This window comes from Catharus ustulatus, chromosome 1 (assembly GCF_009819885.2).
Source record: "Catharus ustulatus isolate bCatUst1 chromosome 1, bCatUst1.pri.v2, whole genome shotgun sequence".
Taxonomy (NCBI): Eukaryota; Metazoa; Chordata; class Aves; order Passeriformes; family Turdidae; genus Catharus; species Catharus ustulatus.
In genome coordinates, this window is record NC_046221.1 from 163,413,237 (window position 1) to 163,427,634 (window position 14,398).

Here is a 14,398-nt window from a genome sequence, read left to right on the forward strand (position 1 = left end):
ACTTTATTGAGGGGCAAGATAGAGGAGACAGGAGAAAAAAGTGGAAGGCATGTGGGTTGAGTTGCAATTGGGCCAACTATCAACCAAGGTTCATAGCTTGCAGGAGCTATTGCCAGAGCCCCAAGCTGTTGCAACAAGTGTCCTTAGCAGTTGTAGCCACCCCTTCTGCCGTTGCAGCCCAGACCTCCCAACCCAATGCCAAATCTACTGCCGAAGGCAAAGGCATAGCCAAATCCACCAGAGATGGACTGTCCCTGGGCATTGAGTTCACTCCCAACAGCAGCCGAGGAAGTGGATCTCACGAGATTGTTCTGGGAGAAGGAGGTCATGATGGGTCCTGGCAGGGTGACCAGCACATTGAAAGGGTCAGTAACGACCCTGGAGTTCTGGCATTGCAGGGCACAGGGCTCGTTGCAACTGTTGGCCAGCGGGGTGGTTCCACAGTGGAGGCTGCTGTGTGGCTGTGGGGAAGTATGAGGGCTGCTGAGGCTGAGCGTTCTGGAAGAGAGAGGCCAGGGTTGCTGGAGTAGTAGTGTTGGGGGCTTTAGCCTCACCTGGTTTTCAACAGTGGAGGAGAAGGTGTCAGGAGAAGAGTGTGAGGGAGAGAGCCTCTGGGTCAGCTTATATGCTGGTTGTCGGACAGCCTTGTCGTAATGCCTTGGTGCATTTTGCAGGACAAACTTGCTGACTGGACCAGCCAGATGAGTCATGATGTGGGTCGTGTTTTTCTTCTCAGAAATCTGTAATTTCATGTCAAGCTCTGGAGTTGGTGTCAAAGACTGAACTGTCCAAGGTGCTGGAAAACCCAGTCTTGCTGACTATGTTCGTGCAGAAGGGAATGAAGCAAATGCACTCCAGAGTTCCTGCCTGATTGCATGATGTTGTTCCTATTTTTGAGCGGGGAGATGGTTAGGGAATCCTACTGGGAAGAGAGTTTGTCAAGTGTGTACTTGCAGAGAGGGATATGGAGAGAGCCATGGAGAAGAGAGATTTGTTGTGTCAAAGGTTATGGTGTAGTAGGTGATGGGCTTGTGTCAATTGCTACTTCCCATGCCAGTCTTGATTGTTAGTGGAGGTGATGTGTTTTGTAAGAAAGGTGTTGAGACCTTTTTTCATTCACTGCAGTGGTTGGTTTATTCCTGGCACTGTGTTGGATAAAGAGGAGGAAACTTTGGAATTCAGAAAGATGAGGAGACACGTCAGGCTTTGATGCAGGAAAACTTTATTGAGGCAAAAAGAAAAAGAAGATACGGAAGAAAGTATTTGAAAGGATTCGGTCTGAAGGAGAAGTAGGGTGACCATCAACCCAGGTACTCTGTTTGCAGGAGTTGTTGCCAGAGCCCCAAGCTGCTGGTATCAAGGGTGGTGCTGAGGCCCCTTAGCAGATGTAGCCACCCCTTCTGCCATAGCAGCCCAGGCCTCCCAGCCCATAGCCAAATCCACGGCCATAGCCAAAGCCATAGCCAAAGCCACTAAATCCACCAGAGATGGGCTGTCCCTGGGCATTGAGTTCGCTACCAACAGCAGCCGAGGAGGTGGATCCCACAACGGTGTTCTGGGGGAAGGAGGTCATGATGGGCCCTGGCAGGGTGATCAGCACAGGGGAAGGGTCAATAATGACTCTGGAGGTCTGGCATTGCAGGGCACAGGGCTCGTTGCAGCTGTTGGCCAGCGGGGTGGGTCCGCAGGATCGGCAGAGATCGTAGCAGGCCATGGGTGTGATGTGGAGGGTTCCTGGAAGAGAGGGGAGTGAGGCAGGGCAGGGCTGTTGTGGTTTGAGAGGTGGTGATGCAGGAGGGGGAGGGATTGTGGAGGCTGTCGTGGGTCTGTGGGGAGGAGTGAGGGCTGCTGAGGATGAGGATGCTGTAAGAGAGGGGTCAGAGATGCAGAAGGATGGGCATGGCTTTGGGACTCACCTTGTTGTTGGCACCAGAGGAGAAGGAGTGAGGTGAAGTGTGTGAGGGAGAGAGGCTCTTGGCCGGCTTTTATGCCGGTCCTGGATGGGAGGGACAGCCTTGTGCCATGGCCTTGGGGCATTTTGCAGGCAGCCATTCTTGCTGGCCCAGCCTGGTGAATCATGAGGTGGGGAGTATTTTCCTTCCCCGAACTCTGCAATTCTATGTCATTCAGTTGAGTCCATGTCAATCTAACTTTGGTGGTGACTTTGAATCGAGACTTGGTCTTTGAGTGGGTTTAATTATTACATTTGTGTAAGACAGGGCTGAATAAGCAACCAGAGCCCTGGAGATTTGCAGTGTCATCAGTGATGTCATTTTGTGGCACTCGTGTGCTGTGGTTTGTCGGTGCCTTGTGTAGGATGGTCTCCTTGTGTGCCGTTGGATGTCCATCAGTCGTTGTGTTGCACCCAAGAATGCAGTGGGCACTGCTGAAGTCCTGGGGAGGTCACTGCATAATAGCTTGGAAAGATCACAGTGCCTGGCAGCATCTGATGGACCAAAGAGAGCTCATGGCCTTTAGCTTGAATGGGATAAAAAGAGAGCATCTGGAAAAAGAGAGGTAATTCAGGATGAACTTGTTCCAATGACCCTTCTGGAATTCTCAACTCTACACGATAGCGTACTCTGTCATTGAAATTTTATTCCTTGACCTCATTACGGAACCCTTTAAACAAACGAGAAAGTGGTGCTCAGGCAGGTATGGGACATCAGTTGTCTTATTCCACATTAAGGTCATATGGTTTCATACCTTGTATCCTTTAAGGCTGAACATTGTGTTCCTGTGAGCAAGACCCAATACTTAGTAGCTCTGATCTGCAACATCATCTTTCTTTCCCTGTCAGGGTGCAGGTGTTCATTTTTTGAATTTTGTGGTTCCATGTCCTTCTCTGGAGTCTGTGTCCATGTGACCATGGTGGCAGCTTTTAAATGCACTGATTAGAGGTGAAAGACTGTTGTTGATGGTGCATGTTAGGATGGGGTGAAGATGTTCCCAAAGCTTGAGAGAGGTGTGGTGTCGTTATTGATGTCACCCTGTGATACTGGTGTGCTGCGGTTTTTGTGTGTTTTGAAGTGGGGTGCCATTCCCTCCCAACCATGTCAGGCAGGTCTGGGCATTGCAGGTGTTGTGGGGCTGACGGGGCTGCTCCTTGCAGTGCATTCACTTCCTGCCTACCTTGGTTCCATCTCTTCTGCCCAGTCTACATGCCAGGCCTTTCTCGATGGAGATGGGAAAGCAATTCCCGAGATTTATGAAGGTCTCCCAAGCTCCCCAAACTTTAGTACAGGTTGATCGACAGCAGTTGTCTCAGCTGGATCCAGCACGGTCCCACTGTGGGGTCACACAGTGCCGCACTCTGCCTGAGATATTGAATGGAAAACTGCTGAAGGATGAGGAGAACAAGACAGGTGAGGAGATACTAAGGGAACCTGGCATGTTCAATTTTCAGAAGAAGAGGATTGACTTTGTTGCACACTGGAATTTTCTGAATGGAAATCGTTTAACACCAGTCTTGTCTCTGTTTCCCCAAGTTATAGAGAAGACGGAATGGACTTAAGTTTCCCTAACGGAGGTTTAGTTTCCCATGAGGGAACTTTTATTCAGGAAAATGCAGGATAACTAAGATACTGAAAGGACTGGAGAATGTTTGCTAGAGGAGGGACTGGGAGGGCTGGAAAGCCTAGGAGACAAGGAGTGACCATGGGGGGTCAGCAATATATGAAAATCCCTGATGGAAGGGAATGAAGTTGGTGGAGTGCGTATATTCAGACTAGTGTAACCATGCAGGAAAAGAGAGCAAGGACACAAGTGCAAAGAGAGGGAATTGCATGGCCAAAGAAGGGAAGAACTTTTAAGTGTGAGGGTGGACAGAGAGCAGAAATGGTGGTGGAGTCTCTGTTGTGGGAGAGCCAAAGCTGAACTGTCCATGGTTATGGAAATCCTGCACTCGTTAATTTTTCTTCAGCAGAGGGGAATGAAGAACTCGTACCCCAGAATTTCCACCTAAGTGGGATGATTCTGTGACTCTGCTGAGAGAGTTGAAGAGTCCTGCAGGGAAGAGAGTTTGTCATGTGTACTGCTGTGGATCCACTCTACCAGAAGTGTGCTCAGGAGGGCATTAATACGTCAAAAGCCATTGGTGTAGCAGGTGATGGGCTTGTGCCATGTTCTGGAAGGTCCTCTCTATGCCATGCTTCCTGTGCTAGTCTGGCTTGCTGATGGTGACATATTTGATAAGAAATGTATTGTGTCCCTTTTCCATTCACACCATTGGGCTGGCACTGTATGAGGTGAGGATGCAATACGATCGAAATTCACAAAGATGAGGAGACAAGTCAGATTCTGATGCAAGAGAACTTTATTGAGGTAAAAGAATTAAAAGGCAGGGAAAACAAGTTGAAGGGATCCAGTGTGAAGTGCAAGTAGGAGGATGGTCAACCAAGGTGCTCTCTCCATAGCCGTGAGCTGGTGCTGCCAAGGGCCTTTAGCAGTTGTAGCCACCCCTTCTGCCGTAGCAGCCCAGGCCTCCCAGCCCGTAGCCAAATCCACTGCCATAGCCAAGGCCAAAGCCAAAGCCGCCAGAGACGGCCTGTCCCTGGGCATTGAGTTCGCTACCAACGGCAGCCGAGGAGGTGGATCCGACGACGGTGCTCTGGGGGAAGGAGGTCATGATGGGTCCTGGCAGGGTGACCAGCACAGGGGAAGGGTTGATGATGACACGAGAGTCCTGGCATTGCAGGGCACAGGGCTCGTTGCAGCTGTTGGCCAGCGGGGTGGGTCCGCAGGGACTGCAGCTGTCGTAGCAGGCCATGGGTGTGGTGTGGAGGGTCCCTGGAAGAGAGGAGGGTGAGGCAGGGCAGGGGTATGGCGGTGTGAGGGGTGATGATGTGGGGTTGCTGTGGGGCTGTGGGGAGGCCTGAGGTCTGCTCAGGCTGGGGCTGAGCGAGTGGGAAGAGAGGGACCAAGGGTGCAGGAGGAGGAGGGTCGGGGCTTGAGGCTCACCTGGTCTCAGGTCGTAAAGGAGAAGGAGTGAGAAGAAGTGTGTGAGGGAGGGAGGCACTGGGTCAGCTTATATGCTGGTCCTAGAAGGGCGGGACAGCCTTGTCCCAAGGCCTTGGGGCATTTTGGGGGCAGCAGGTATTGCTCAGACTGGCTAGTCATTGTGTGGGGAGTGTTTTCCTCCCCAGAACTCCATAGTGTCATATCCTGCTCCTGAATCTGTGTCTATCTGACCGTGGTGGCATCTTTAAAGTGAGACTTGGTATTTGGGAATATTTGCTTGGGAGATTGTGTCACAGCAAGTGGAATATGCAACAAAAGCCTAGAAAAACAAAGGTGTCATCACTGCGGTAGTTTTGTGGTTCTTGTGTGGTGTAGTTGATGGATGTGGTATGAAGAGGGGCTCCATTCCATTGTAGTCATGTCAGGGTGGTCTTTGGAGCTGTGTTGTGAATGGCAAGCTGCGTCTTCCACCACGATCATTCTTCCTTGGAAGTGTGAGTATTTGAGACCAACGTCAGGTGTTGATATGTGCATGTCAAAGGCGTTTGAAGACATGAGCATTATTTTGGAGAGCTGGGGTGTCATCACTGCGGTCTGGTTTTAAATATGGTTTTGGATTAGTGGATGTGATGTGAAGAGAGGCCCCAAACGACCCCAGGTCTGTCAGACTGGTCTGGACTTTGCATCTGTGCCAAGTGTGAGCACCTGACTCTGCCATTGTACTTGGGCAGTGGGAGAGTTGTCTCCTGAAGAAGTTGGTAGATGATGGCATGGCTGAGGCAGTTGGTTATGTCACCAGTCAGAGAGACCGGGATCCTGAGAGTTAAAGGAATCTCCTGCATTTCAAGAGTGGGAAATGAGTAGTTGTGCGTCTGGACAGGAATTGCAGTTGTCCCTGGGTCCTACTGATGGCTGAGAGTGTGGAAAGTGGCTTTGCTGAGCATGACCGTGTAGTGTTGGCAGAGAACAAAGAGACAACAAGATCACTATGAAGCCTTAGTTGAAAAGGGATCATCAGTGCCCAAGATAGATTTCTGACCATTCTTGCCATGAAGTTGGGAAACGAGACCCATCCTCTCTTCAGAGCAATAATGGGCTCTTATGTGGTGCAGTTTGCGCTGTTTTGGACTCTCCTTTGAAAGATGTCCATGGACTTAGTGAAACATAACAGGTTCATGGCCAACAAGATTGTGAGGAGGCTGGGAGATCTGCGAGACTAAGAGAACTGTGACTCCCAGGAGACAAGCATGGAGAGGGACATGTCATGAGTGTGTGCAAATCCCTGATGGTAGGGGATGAAGATGAGGGATCAGAGCCATCCTCAGTGGTGCACATGTGAAGGATAATAGGGCAACAACACCAGTGAAAATGGATTTAATCCCGTGGGCAAGGAAGAGAAGACTTTTTTGGTGTGTGGGATGTCTCCAAATGGAAGAAGTGGTGGAGTGCCTGTCCTGGGAGATCCAAAACTGAAAGTACCCATGGTCCTGGAATTCGAGTTGTAGATGATCTTCCATGAGGAGAAGGGAATGAAGGTCTTGGTCTCCAGAGCTCCTTCCAAAATGAATGCTTTTGTGAGCTTTTTGTGGTAGGGTTTGAGAATCCATCTGGGGAAGAGAGTTTGTCTAGTGTCTACTGGCATGTAGTTGGTTTTTCAGAGCCATGATCAGGAGGGCATTGGCTTGTCAAGGCCTCTGGCATAGCAGATGATGGACTTGTGGCACGTTCTGCAAGGTCATGCTTCAACTCTGCTTCCTGTGCAATTCTTCTGACTACTGGTGGGACATACGTCATAAGAAAATTGTTCTTGCCCTTTCCCTGCTGAGTGAACATCTTCTTAAGGCCTCAGCCCTGTGCTGGATGAGGATGTGAAAGACCTTGAAATTAAAAAGAGGGACAAGTGAGGGATGGAAGTTGGAAAACTTTATTGAGGGGCAAGATAGAGGAGACAGGAGAAAAAAGTGGAAGGCATGTGGGTTGAGTTGCAATTGGGCCAACTATCAACCAAGGTTCATAGCTTGCAGGAGCTATTGCCAGAGCCCCAAGCTGTTGCAACAAGTGTCCTTAGCAGTTGTAGCCACCCCTTCTGCCGTTGCAGCCCAGACCTCCCAACCCAATGCCAAATCTACTGCCGAAGGCAAAGGCATAGCCAAATCCACCAGAGATGGACTGTCCCTGGGCATTGAGTTCACTCCCAACAGCAGCCGAGGAAGTGGATCTCACGAGATTGTTCTGGGAGAAGGAGGTCATGATGGGTCCTGGCAGGGTGACCAGCACATTGAAAGGGTCAGTAACGACCCTGGAGTTCTGGCATTGCAGGGCACAGGGCTCGTTGCAACTGTTGGCCAGCGGGGTGGTTCCACAGTGGAGGCTGCTGTGTGGCTGTGGGGAAGTATGAGGGCTGCTGAGGCTGAGCGTTCTGGAAGAGAGAGGCCAGGGTTGCTGGAGTAGTAGTGTTGGGGGCTTTAGCCTCACCTGGTTTTCAACAGTGGAGGAGAAGGTGTCAGGAGAAGAGTGTGAGGGAGAGAGCCTCTGGGTCAGCTTATATGCTGGTTGTCAGACAGCCCTGTCGTAATGCCTTGGTGCATTTTGCAGGACAAACTTGCTGGCTGGGCCAGCCAGATGAGTCATGATGTGGGTCGTGTTTTTCTTCTCAGAAATCTGTAATTTCATGTCAAGCTCTGGAGTTGGTGTCAAAGACTGAACTGTCCAAGGTGCTGGAAAACCCAGTCTTGCTGACTATGTTCGTGCAGAAGGGAATGAAGGAAATGGACTCCAGAATTCCTACCTAATTGGATGATGTTGTTCCTAGTTTTAGGGGTGAGAGGGTTCGGGAGTCCTGCTGGGAAGAGAGTTTGTCAAGTGTGTACTTGCAGAGAGGGATATGGAGAGAGCCATGGAGAAGAGAGATTTGTTGTGTCAAAGGTTATGGTGTAGTAGGTGATGGGCTTGTGTCAATCACTACTTCCCATGCCAGTCTTGATTGTTACTGGAGGTGATGTGTTTCGTAAGAAAGGTGTTGAGACCTTTTTTCATTCACTGCAGTGGTTGGTTTATTCCTGGCACTGTGTTGGTTGAAGAGGTAGAAGCTTTGGAATTCAGAAAGATGAGAAGACATGTCAGGCTTTGATGCAGGAAAACTTTATTGAGGCAAAAAGAAAAAGAAGATACAGAAGAAAGTATTTGAAAGGATTCGGTCTGAAGGAGAAGTAGGGTGACCATCAACCCAGGTACTCTGTTTGCAGGAGTTGTTGCCAGAGCCCCAAGCTGCTGGTATCAGGGCTGGTGCTGAGACCCCTTAGCAGTTGTAGCCACCCCTTCTGCCATAGCAGCCCAGGCCTCCCAGCCCATAGCCAAATCCACGACCATAGCCAAAGCCATAGCCAAAGCCACCAAATCCACCAGAGATGGGCTGTCCCTGGGCATTGAGTTCGCTCCCAACAGCAGCCGAGGAGGTGGATCCCACAACGGTGTTCTGGGGGAAGGAGGTCATGATGGGCCCTGGCAGGGTGATCAGCACAGGGGAAGGGTCAATAATGACTCTGGAGGTCTGGCATTGCAGGGCACAGGGCTCGTTGCAGCTGTTGGCCAGCGGGGTGGGTCCGCAGGGTCGGCAGAGATCGTAGCAGGCCATGGGTGTGGTGTGGAGGGTCCCTGGAAGAGAGGGGAGTGAGGCAGGGCAGGGCTGTTGTGGTTTGAGAGGTGGTGATGCAGGAGGGGGAGGGATTGTGGAGGCTGTCGTGGGTCTGTGGGGAGGAGTGAGGGCTGCTGAGGATGAGGATGCTGTAAGAGAGGGGTCAGAGATGCAGAAGGATGGGCATGGCTTTGGGACTCACCTTGTTGTTGGCACCAGAGGAGAAGGAGTGAGGTGAAGTGTGTGAGGGAGAGAGGCTCTTGGCCGGCTTTTATGCCGGTCGTGGATGGGCGGGACAACCTTGTCCCATGGCCTTGGAGCATTTTGCAGGCAGCCATTCTTGCTGGCCCAGCCTGGTGAATCATGAGGTGGGGAGTATTTTCCTTCCCCGAACTCTGCAATTCTATGTCATTCAGTTGAGTCCATGTCAATCTGACTTTGGTGGTGACTTTGAATCGAGACTTGGTCTTTGAGTGGGTTTAATTATTACATTTGTGTAAGACAGGGCTGAATAAGCAACCAGAGCCCTGGAGATTTGCAGTGTCATCAGTGATGTCATTTTGTGGCACTCGTGTGCTGTGGTTTGTCAGTGCCTTGTGTAGGATGGTCTCCTTGTGTGCCGTTGGATGTCCATCAGTCGTTGTGTTGCACCCAAGAATGCAGTGGGCACTGCTGAAGTCCTGGGGAGGTCACTGCATAATAGCTTGGAAAGATCACAGTGCCTGGCAGCATCTGATGGACCAAAGAGAACTCATGGCCTTTAGTCTTGAATGGGATAAAGGGAGAGCATCTGGGAAAAGAGAGGTAATTCAGGATGAACTTGTTCCAATGACCCTTCTGGAATTCTCAACTCTACACGATAGCGTACTCTGTCATTGAAATTGTATTCCTTGACCTCAATACAGGACCCTCAAAACAAACGAGAAAGTGGTGCTCAGGCAGGTGTGGGACATCAGTTGTCTTATTCCACATTAAGGTCATTTGGTTTCATACCTTGTGTCCTTGAAGACTGAACATTGTGTTCCTGTGAACAAGACCCAATACTTAGTAGCTCTGATCTGCAACATCATCTTTCTCTCCCTGTCTGGGTGCAGGTGTTCATTTTTTGAATTTTGTGGTTCCATGTCCTTCTCTGGAGTCTGTGTCCATGTGACCATGGTGGCAGCTTTTAAATGCACTGATTAGAGGTGAAAGACTGTTGTTGATGGTGCATGTTAGGATGGGGTGAAGACGTTACCAAAGCTTGAGAGAGGTGTGGTGTCGTTATTGATGTCACCCTGTGATAGTGGTGTGCTGCGGTTTTTGTGTGTTTTGAAGTGGGGTGCCATTCCCTTCCAGCCATGTCAGGTAGGTCTGTGCTTTGCAGGTGTTGTGGGGCTGAGGGGGTGCTCCTTGCAGTGCATTCATTACCTGCCTACCTTGACTCCATCTCTTCTGCCCAGTCTACATGCCAGGCCTTTCTCGATGGAGATGGGAAAGCAATTCCTGAGATTTATGAAGGTCTCCCGAGCTCCCCAAAGCCTAGTACCTTTTCACCCATAGCAGTTGTCTCAGCTGGGCCCAGCACGGTCCCACTGTGGGGTCACACAGTGCCGCGCTCTGCCTGAGATATGGAATGGAAAACTGCTGAAGGATGAGGAGAACAATACAGGTGAGGAGATACTAAGGGAACCTGGCATGTTCAATTTTCCGACGAAGAGGATTGACTTTGTTGCACACTGGAATTTTCTGAATGGAAATCGTTTAACACCAGTCTTGTCTCCGTTTCCCCAAGTTATAGAGAAGACAGAATGGACTTAAGTTTCCCTAACGGAGGTTTAGTTTCCCATGAGGGAACTTTTATTCAGGAAAATGCAGGATAACTAAGATACTGAAAGGGCTGGAGAATGTTTGCTAGAGGAGAGACTGGGAGGGCTGGGAAGCCAAGGAGACAAGGAGTGACCATGGGGGGTCAGCAATATATGAAAATCCCTGATGGAAGCGAATGAAGTTGAGGGAGTGCGTATATTCAGAGCAGTGTAACCATGCAGGAAAAGAGAGCAAGGACACAAGTGCAAAGAGAGGGAATTGCATGGCCAAAGAAGGGAAGAACTTTTCAGTGTGAGGGTGGACAGAGAGCAGAAATGGTGGTGGAGTCTCTGTTGTGGGAGAGCCAAAGCTGAACTGTCCATGGTTATGGAAATCCTGCACTCGTTAATTTTTCTTCAGCAGAGGGGAATGAAGAACTCGTACCCCAGAATTTCCACCTAAGTGGGATGATTCTGTGACTCTGCTGAGAGAGTTGAAGAGTCCTGCAGGGAAGAGAGTTTGTCATGTGTACTGCTGTGGATCCACTCTACCAGAAGTGTGCTCAGGAGGGCATTAATACGTCAAAAGCCATTGGTGTAGCAGGTGATGGGCTTGTACCATGTTCTGGAAGGTCCTCTCTATGCCAGGCTTCCTGTGCTAGTCTTGCTTGCTGATGGTGACATATTTGATAAGAAATGTTTTGTGTCCCTTTTCCATTCACACCATTGGGCTGGCACTGTATGAGGTGAGGATGCAATACGATTGAAATTCACAAAGATGAGGAGACAAGTCAGATTCTGATGCAAGAGAACTTTATTGAGGTAAAAGAATTAAAAGGCAGGGAAAAGAAGTTGAAGGGTTCCAGTGTGAAGTGCAAGTAGGAGGATGGTCAACCAAGGTGCTCTCTCCATAGCCGTGAGCTGGTGCTGCCAAGGGCCTTTAGCAGTTGTAGCCACCCCTTCTGCCGTAGCAGCCCAGGCCTCCCAGCCCGTAGCCAAATCCACTGCCATAGCCAAGGCCAAAGCCAAAGCCGCCAGAGACGGCCTGTCCCTGGGCATTGAGTTCGCTACCAACGGCAGCCGAGGAGGTGGATCCCACGACGGTGCTCTGGGGGAAGGAGGTCATGATGGGTCCTGGCAGGGTGACCAGCACAGGGGAAGGGTTGATGATGACACGAGAGTCCTGGCATTGCAGGGCACAGGGCTCGTTGCAGCTGTTGGCCAGCGGGGTGGGTCCGCAGGGTCGGCAGCTGTCGTAGCAGGCCATGGGTGTGGTGTGGAGGGTCCCTGGAAGAGATGAGGGTGAGGCAGGGCAGGGGTATGGCGGTGCGGAGGTGATGGTGTGGGGTTGCTCTGGGGCTGTGGGGAGGCATGAGGGCTGCTCAGGCTGGGGCTGAGCGAGTGGGAAGAGAGGGACCAAGTGTGCAGGAGGAGGAGGGTCGGGGCTTGAGGCTCACCTGGTCTCAGGTCGTAAAGGAGAAGGAGTGAGAAGAAGTGTGTGAGGGAGGGAGGCACTGGGTCAGCTTATATGCTGGTCCTAGAAGGGCGGGACAGCCTTGTCCCAAGGCCTTGGGGCATTTTGGGGGCAGCAGGTATTGCTCAGACTGGCTAGTCATTGTGTGGTGAGTGTTTTCCTCCCCAGAACTCCATTGTGTCATATCCTGCTCTTGAATCTGTGTCTATCTGACCGTGGTGACATCTTTAAAGTGAGACTTGGTATTTGGGAATATTTGCTTGGGAGATGTGTGTCACAGCAAGTGGAATATGCAACAAAAGCCTAGAAAAACAAGGGTGTCGTCACTGTGGTAGTGTTGTGGTTCTTGTGTGGTGTAGTTGATGGATGTGGTATGAAGAGGGGCTCCATTCCATTGTGGTCATGTCAGGGCGGTCTTTGGAGCTGTGTTGTGAATGGCAAGCTGCGTCTTCCACCATGATCATTCTTCCTTGGAAGTGTGAGTATTTGAGACCGAACTCAGGTGTTGATATGTGCATGTCAAAGGCGTTTGAAGACATGAGCATTATTTTGGAGAGCTGGGGTGTCATCACTGTGGTCTGGTTTTAAATATGGTTTTGGATTAGTGGATGTGATGTGAAGAGAGGCCGCAAACGACCCCAGGTCTTTCAGGCTGGTCTGGACTTTGCATCTGTGCCAAGTGTGAGCACCTGGACTCTTCCATTGTACTTGGGCAGTGGGTGTGTTGTCTCCTGAAGAAGTTGGTAGATGATGACAGGGCTGAGGCAGTTGTTTATCTCACCAGTCAGAGAGACCGGGATCCTGAGAGTTAAAGGAATCTCCTGCATTTCAAGAGTGGGGAATGAGAAGTTGTGCGTCTGGAGAGGAATTGCAGTTGTCCCTGGGTCCTACTGATGGCTGAGAGTGTGGAAAGTGGCTTTGCTGAGCATGACCGTGTAGTGTTGGCAGAGAACAAAGAGACAACAAGATCACTATGAAGCCTTAGTTGAAAAGGGATCATCAGTGCCCAAGATAGATTTCTGACCATTCTTGCCATGGAGTTGGGGGACGAGACCCATCCTCTCTTCAGAGCAATAATGGGCTCTTATGTGGTGCAGTTTGGGCTGTTTTGGGCTCTCCTTTGGAAGATGTCCATGGACATAGTGAAACATAACAGGTTCATGGCCAACAAGATTGTGAGGAGGCTGGGAGATCTGCGAGACTAAGAGAACTGTGACTCCCAGGAGACAAGCATGGAGAGGGGCATGCCATCAGTGTGTGCAAATCCCTGATGGTTGGGGATGAAGATGAGGGATCAGAGCCATCCTCAGTGGTGCACATGTGAAGGATAATAGGGCAACAACACAAGTGAAAATGGATATACAGTAATTTCACGAATACAAGCCGCACCAATTTGACCAAGATTTTGCTCCTAAACCGGAAATGCGGCTAATAATCAGGAGCGGCTAATACAACCTCAGAAGTGCCTGCCAGAGTGCTGAGCCGAGCAGCTGCAAAGTCGGCATTTTGCGATTGTTACAAATCGCTACTTTGTTGCACCGCGGGTGGAGCCTGGCTCCCTGCAGGCAGCACGGGGGGCGGGGAGAGAGGCGGGAGAGCTCTCTTTCCTCCTCTGCCACAGCCCAGGGGAGAGACGGGGGGGGCCCGGCGCCGCCATTGCCGCGGCCCGGGGAGGAGAGGGGGGACCCGGGCCGCCCCTACCGCGGCCCGGGGAGGGGGGGGGAAGCCCGCGCCGCCATTGCCGCGGCCCGGGGAGGAGAGGGGGGACCCGGGCCGCCCCTACCGCGACCCGGGGAGGAGAGGGGGGACCCGGGCCGCCCCTACCGCGGCCCGGGGAGGAGAGGGGGGACCCGGGCCGCCCCTACCGCGGCCCGGGGAGGGGGGGGAAGCCCGCGCCACCATTGCTGCGGCCCGGGGAGGGGGGGGAAGCGCGCGCCGCCATTGCTGCGGCCCGGGGAGGGGGGGGGAAGCCGGCGCCGCCATTGCTGCGGCCCGGGGAGGCGGGGGAAGCCGGCGCCGCCATTGCTGCGGCCCGGGGAGGGGGGGGGGAAGCCGGCGCCGCCATTGCTGCGGCTCGGGGAGCCGACAGGAGCCCCGCGCAAGCCATTGCTGTGGCCCGGGGAGCCGACAGGAGCCCCGCGCAGCCATTGCCGCGGCTCGGGGAGCCGACGGGGTGCTTTGTCCCCGCCCGCCGCCGCCACGGCAGGAGCAGGGAAACTCCGTCCCTGCCCGCCGCCGGCGCCACGGGCACGGGAAAGCTCCGTCCCCGCCCGCCGCCGCTGCCGTAGGAGCAGGGGAAGCTCCGTCCCTGCCTGCCACCGCGGGGCAGCGCCGACCCGGGGTGACCGAGCCCAGTGGCAGCGGCGGCCGGCCCCGAGCGGCAGCACCGTGCTGGACCACCTGGCCCCGTCATCGGCCCCTAGCGAGCCGAGCCTGCACAGCCTTAGCTCAGCCAGTAAACCCCGCCCTCCCGCGGTTCTGTTACTAATTGCACGCGGGTCCTCGCTGCGAACGACAGAGCGGCTTATATTCGTGTGCGGCTTA

The 14,398-nt window shown here is 52.3% G+C and overlaps 4 protein-coding genes across 4 annotated transcripts; all 4 read right to left on the minus strand.

The window, feature by feature from the left end:
* Positions 1 to 1,378: 1,378 nt before the first annotated feature.
* Positions 1,379 to 1,714, minus strand: LOC117005362 (feather beta keratin-like). The gene has a single exon (XM_033076941.1). It carries the CDS (start codon positions 1,712 to 1,714, stop codon positions 1,379 to 1,381), a length of 336 nt encoding a protein of 111 aa, XP_032932832.1.
* Positions 1,715 to 4,423: 2,709 nt separating this feature from the next.
* On the minus strand, positions 4,424 to 4,768 carry LOC117006700 (feather beta keratin-like). Its single transcript, XM_033079268.1, has one exon. It carries the CDS (start codon positions 4,766 to 4,768, stop codon positions 4,442 to 4,444), a length of 327 nt encoding a protein of 108 aa, XP_032935159.1. The 3' UTR covers positions 4,424 to 4,441.
* Positions 4,769 to 8,257: 3,489 nt separating this feature from the next.
* Positions 8,258 to 8,593, minus strand: LOC117003658 (feather beta keratin-like). Its single transcript, XM_033073696.1, has one exon. The coding sequence runs from the start codon at positions 8,591 to 8,593 to the stop codon at positions 8,258 to 8,260; it is 336 nt and encodes a 111-aa protein (XP_032929587.1).
* A 2,710-nt stretch (positions 8,594 to 11,303) lies between these two features.
* On the minus strand, positions 11,304 to 11,647 carry LOC117006485 (feather beta keratin-like). The gene has a single exon (XM_033079003.1). It carries the CDS (start codon positions 11,645 to 11,647, stop codon positions 11,321 to 11,323), a length of 327 nt encoding a protein of 108 aa, XP_032934894.1. The 3' UTR covers positions 11,304 to 11,320.
* Between the last annotated feature and the right edge of the window lie 2,751 nt (positions 11,648 to 14,398).

Coding starts and splice junctions, on each gene's coding strand:
- LOC117005362 (XM_033076941.1), bottom strand. CDS start 1,714: ATGGCCTGCTACGATCTCTGCCGATCCTGCGGACCCACCCCGCTGGCC.
- LOC117006700 (XM_033079268.1), bottom strand. CDS start 4,768: ATGGCCTGCTACGACAGCTGCAGTCCCTGCGGACCCACCCCGCTGGCC.
- LOC117003658 (XM_033073696.1), bottom strand. CDS start 8,593: ATGGCCTGCTACGATCTCTGCCGACCCTGCGGACCCACCCCGCTGGCC.
- LOC117006485 (XM_033079003.1), bottom strand. CDS start 11,647: ATGGCCTGCTACGACAGCTGCCGACCCTGCGGACCCACCCCGCTGGCC.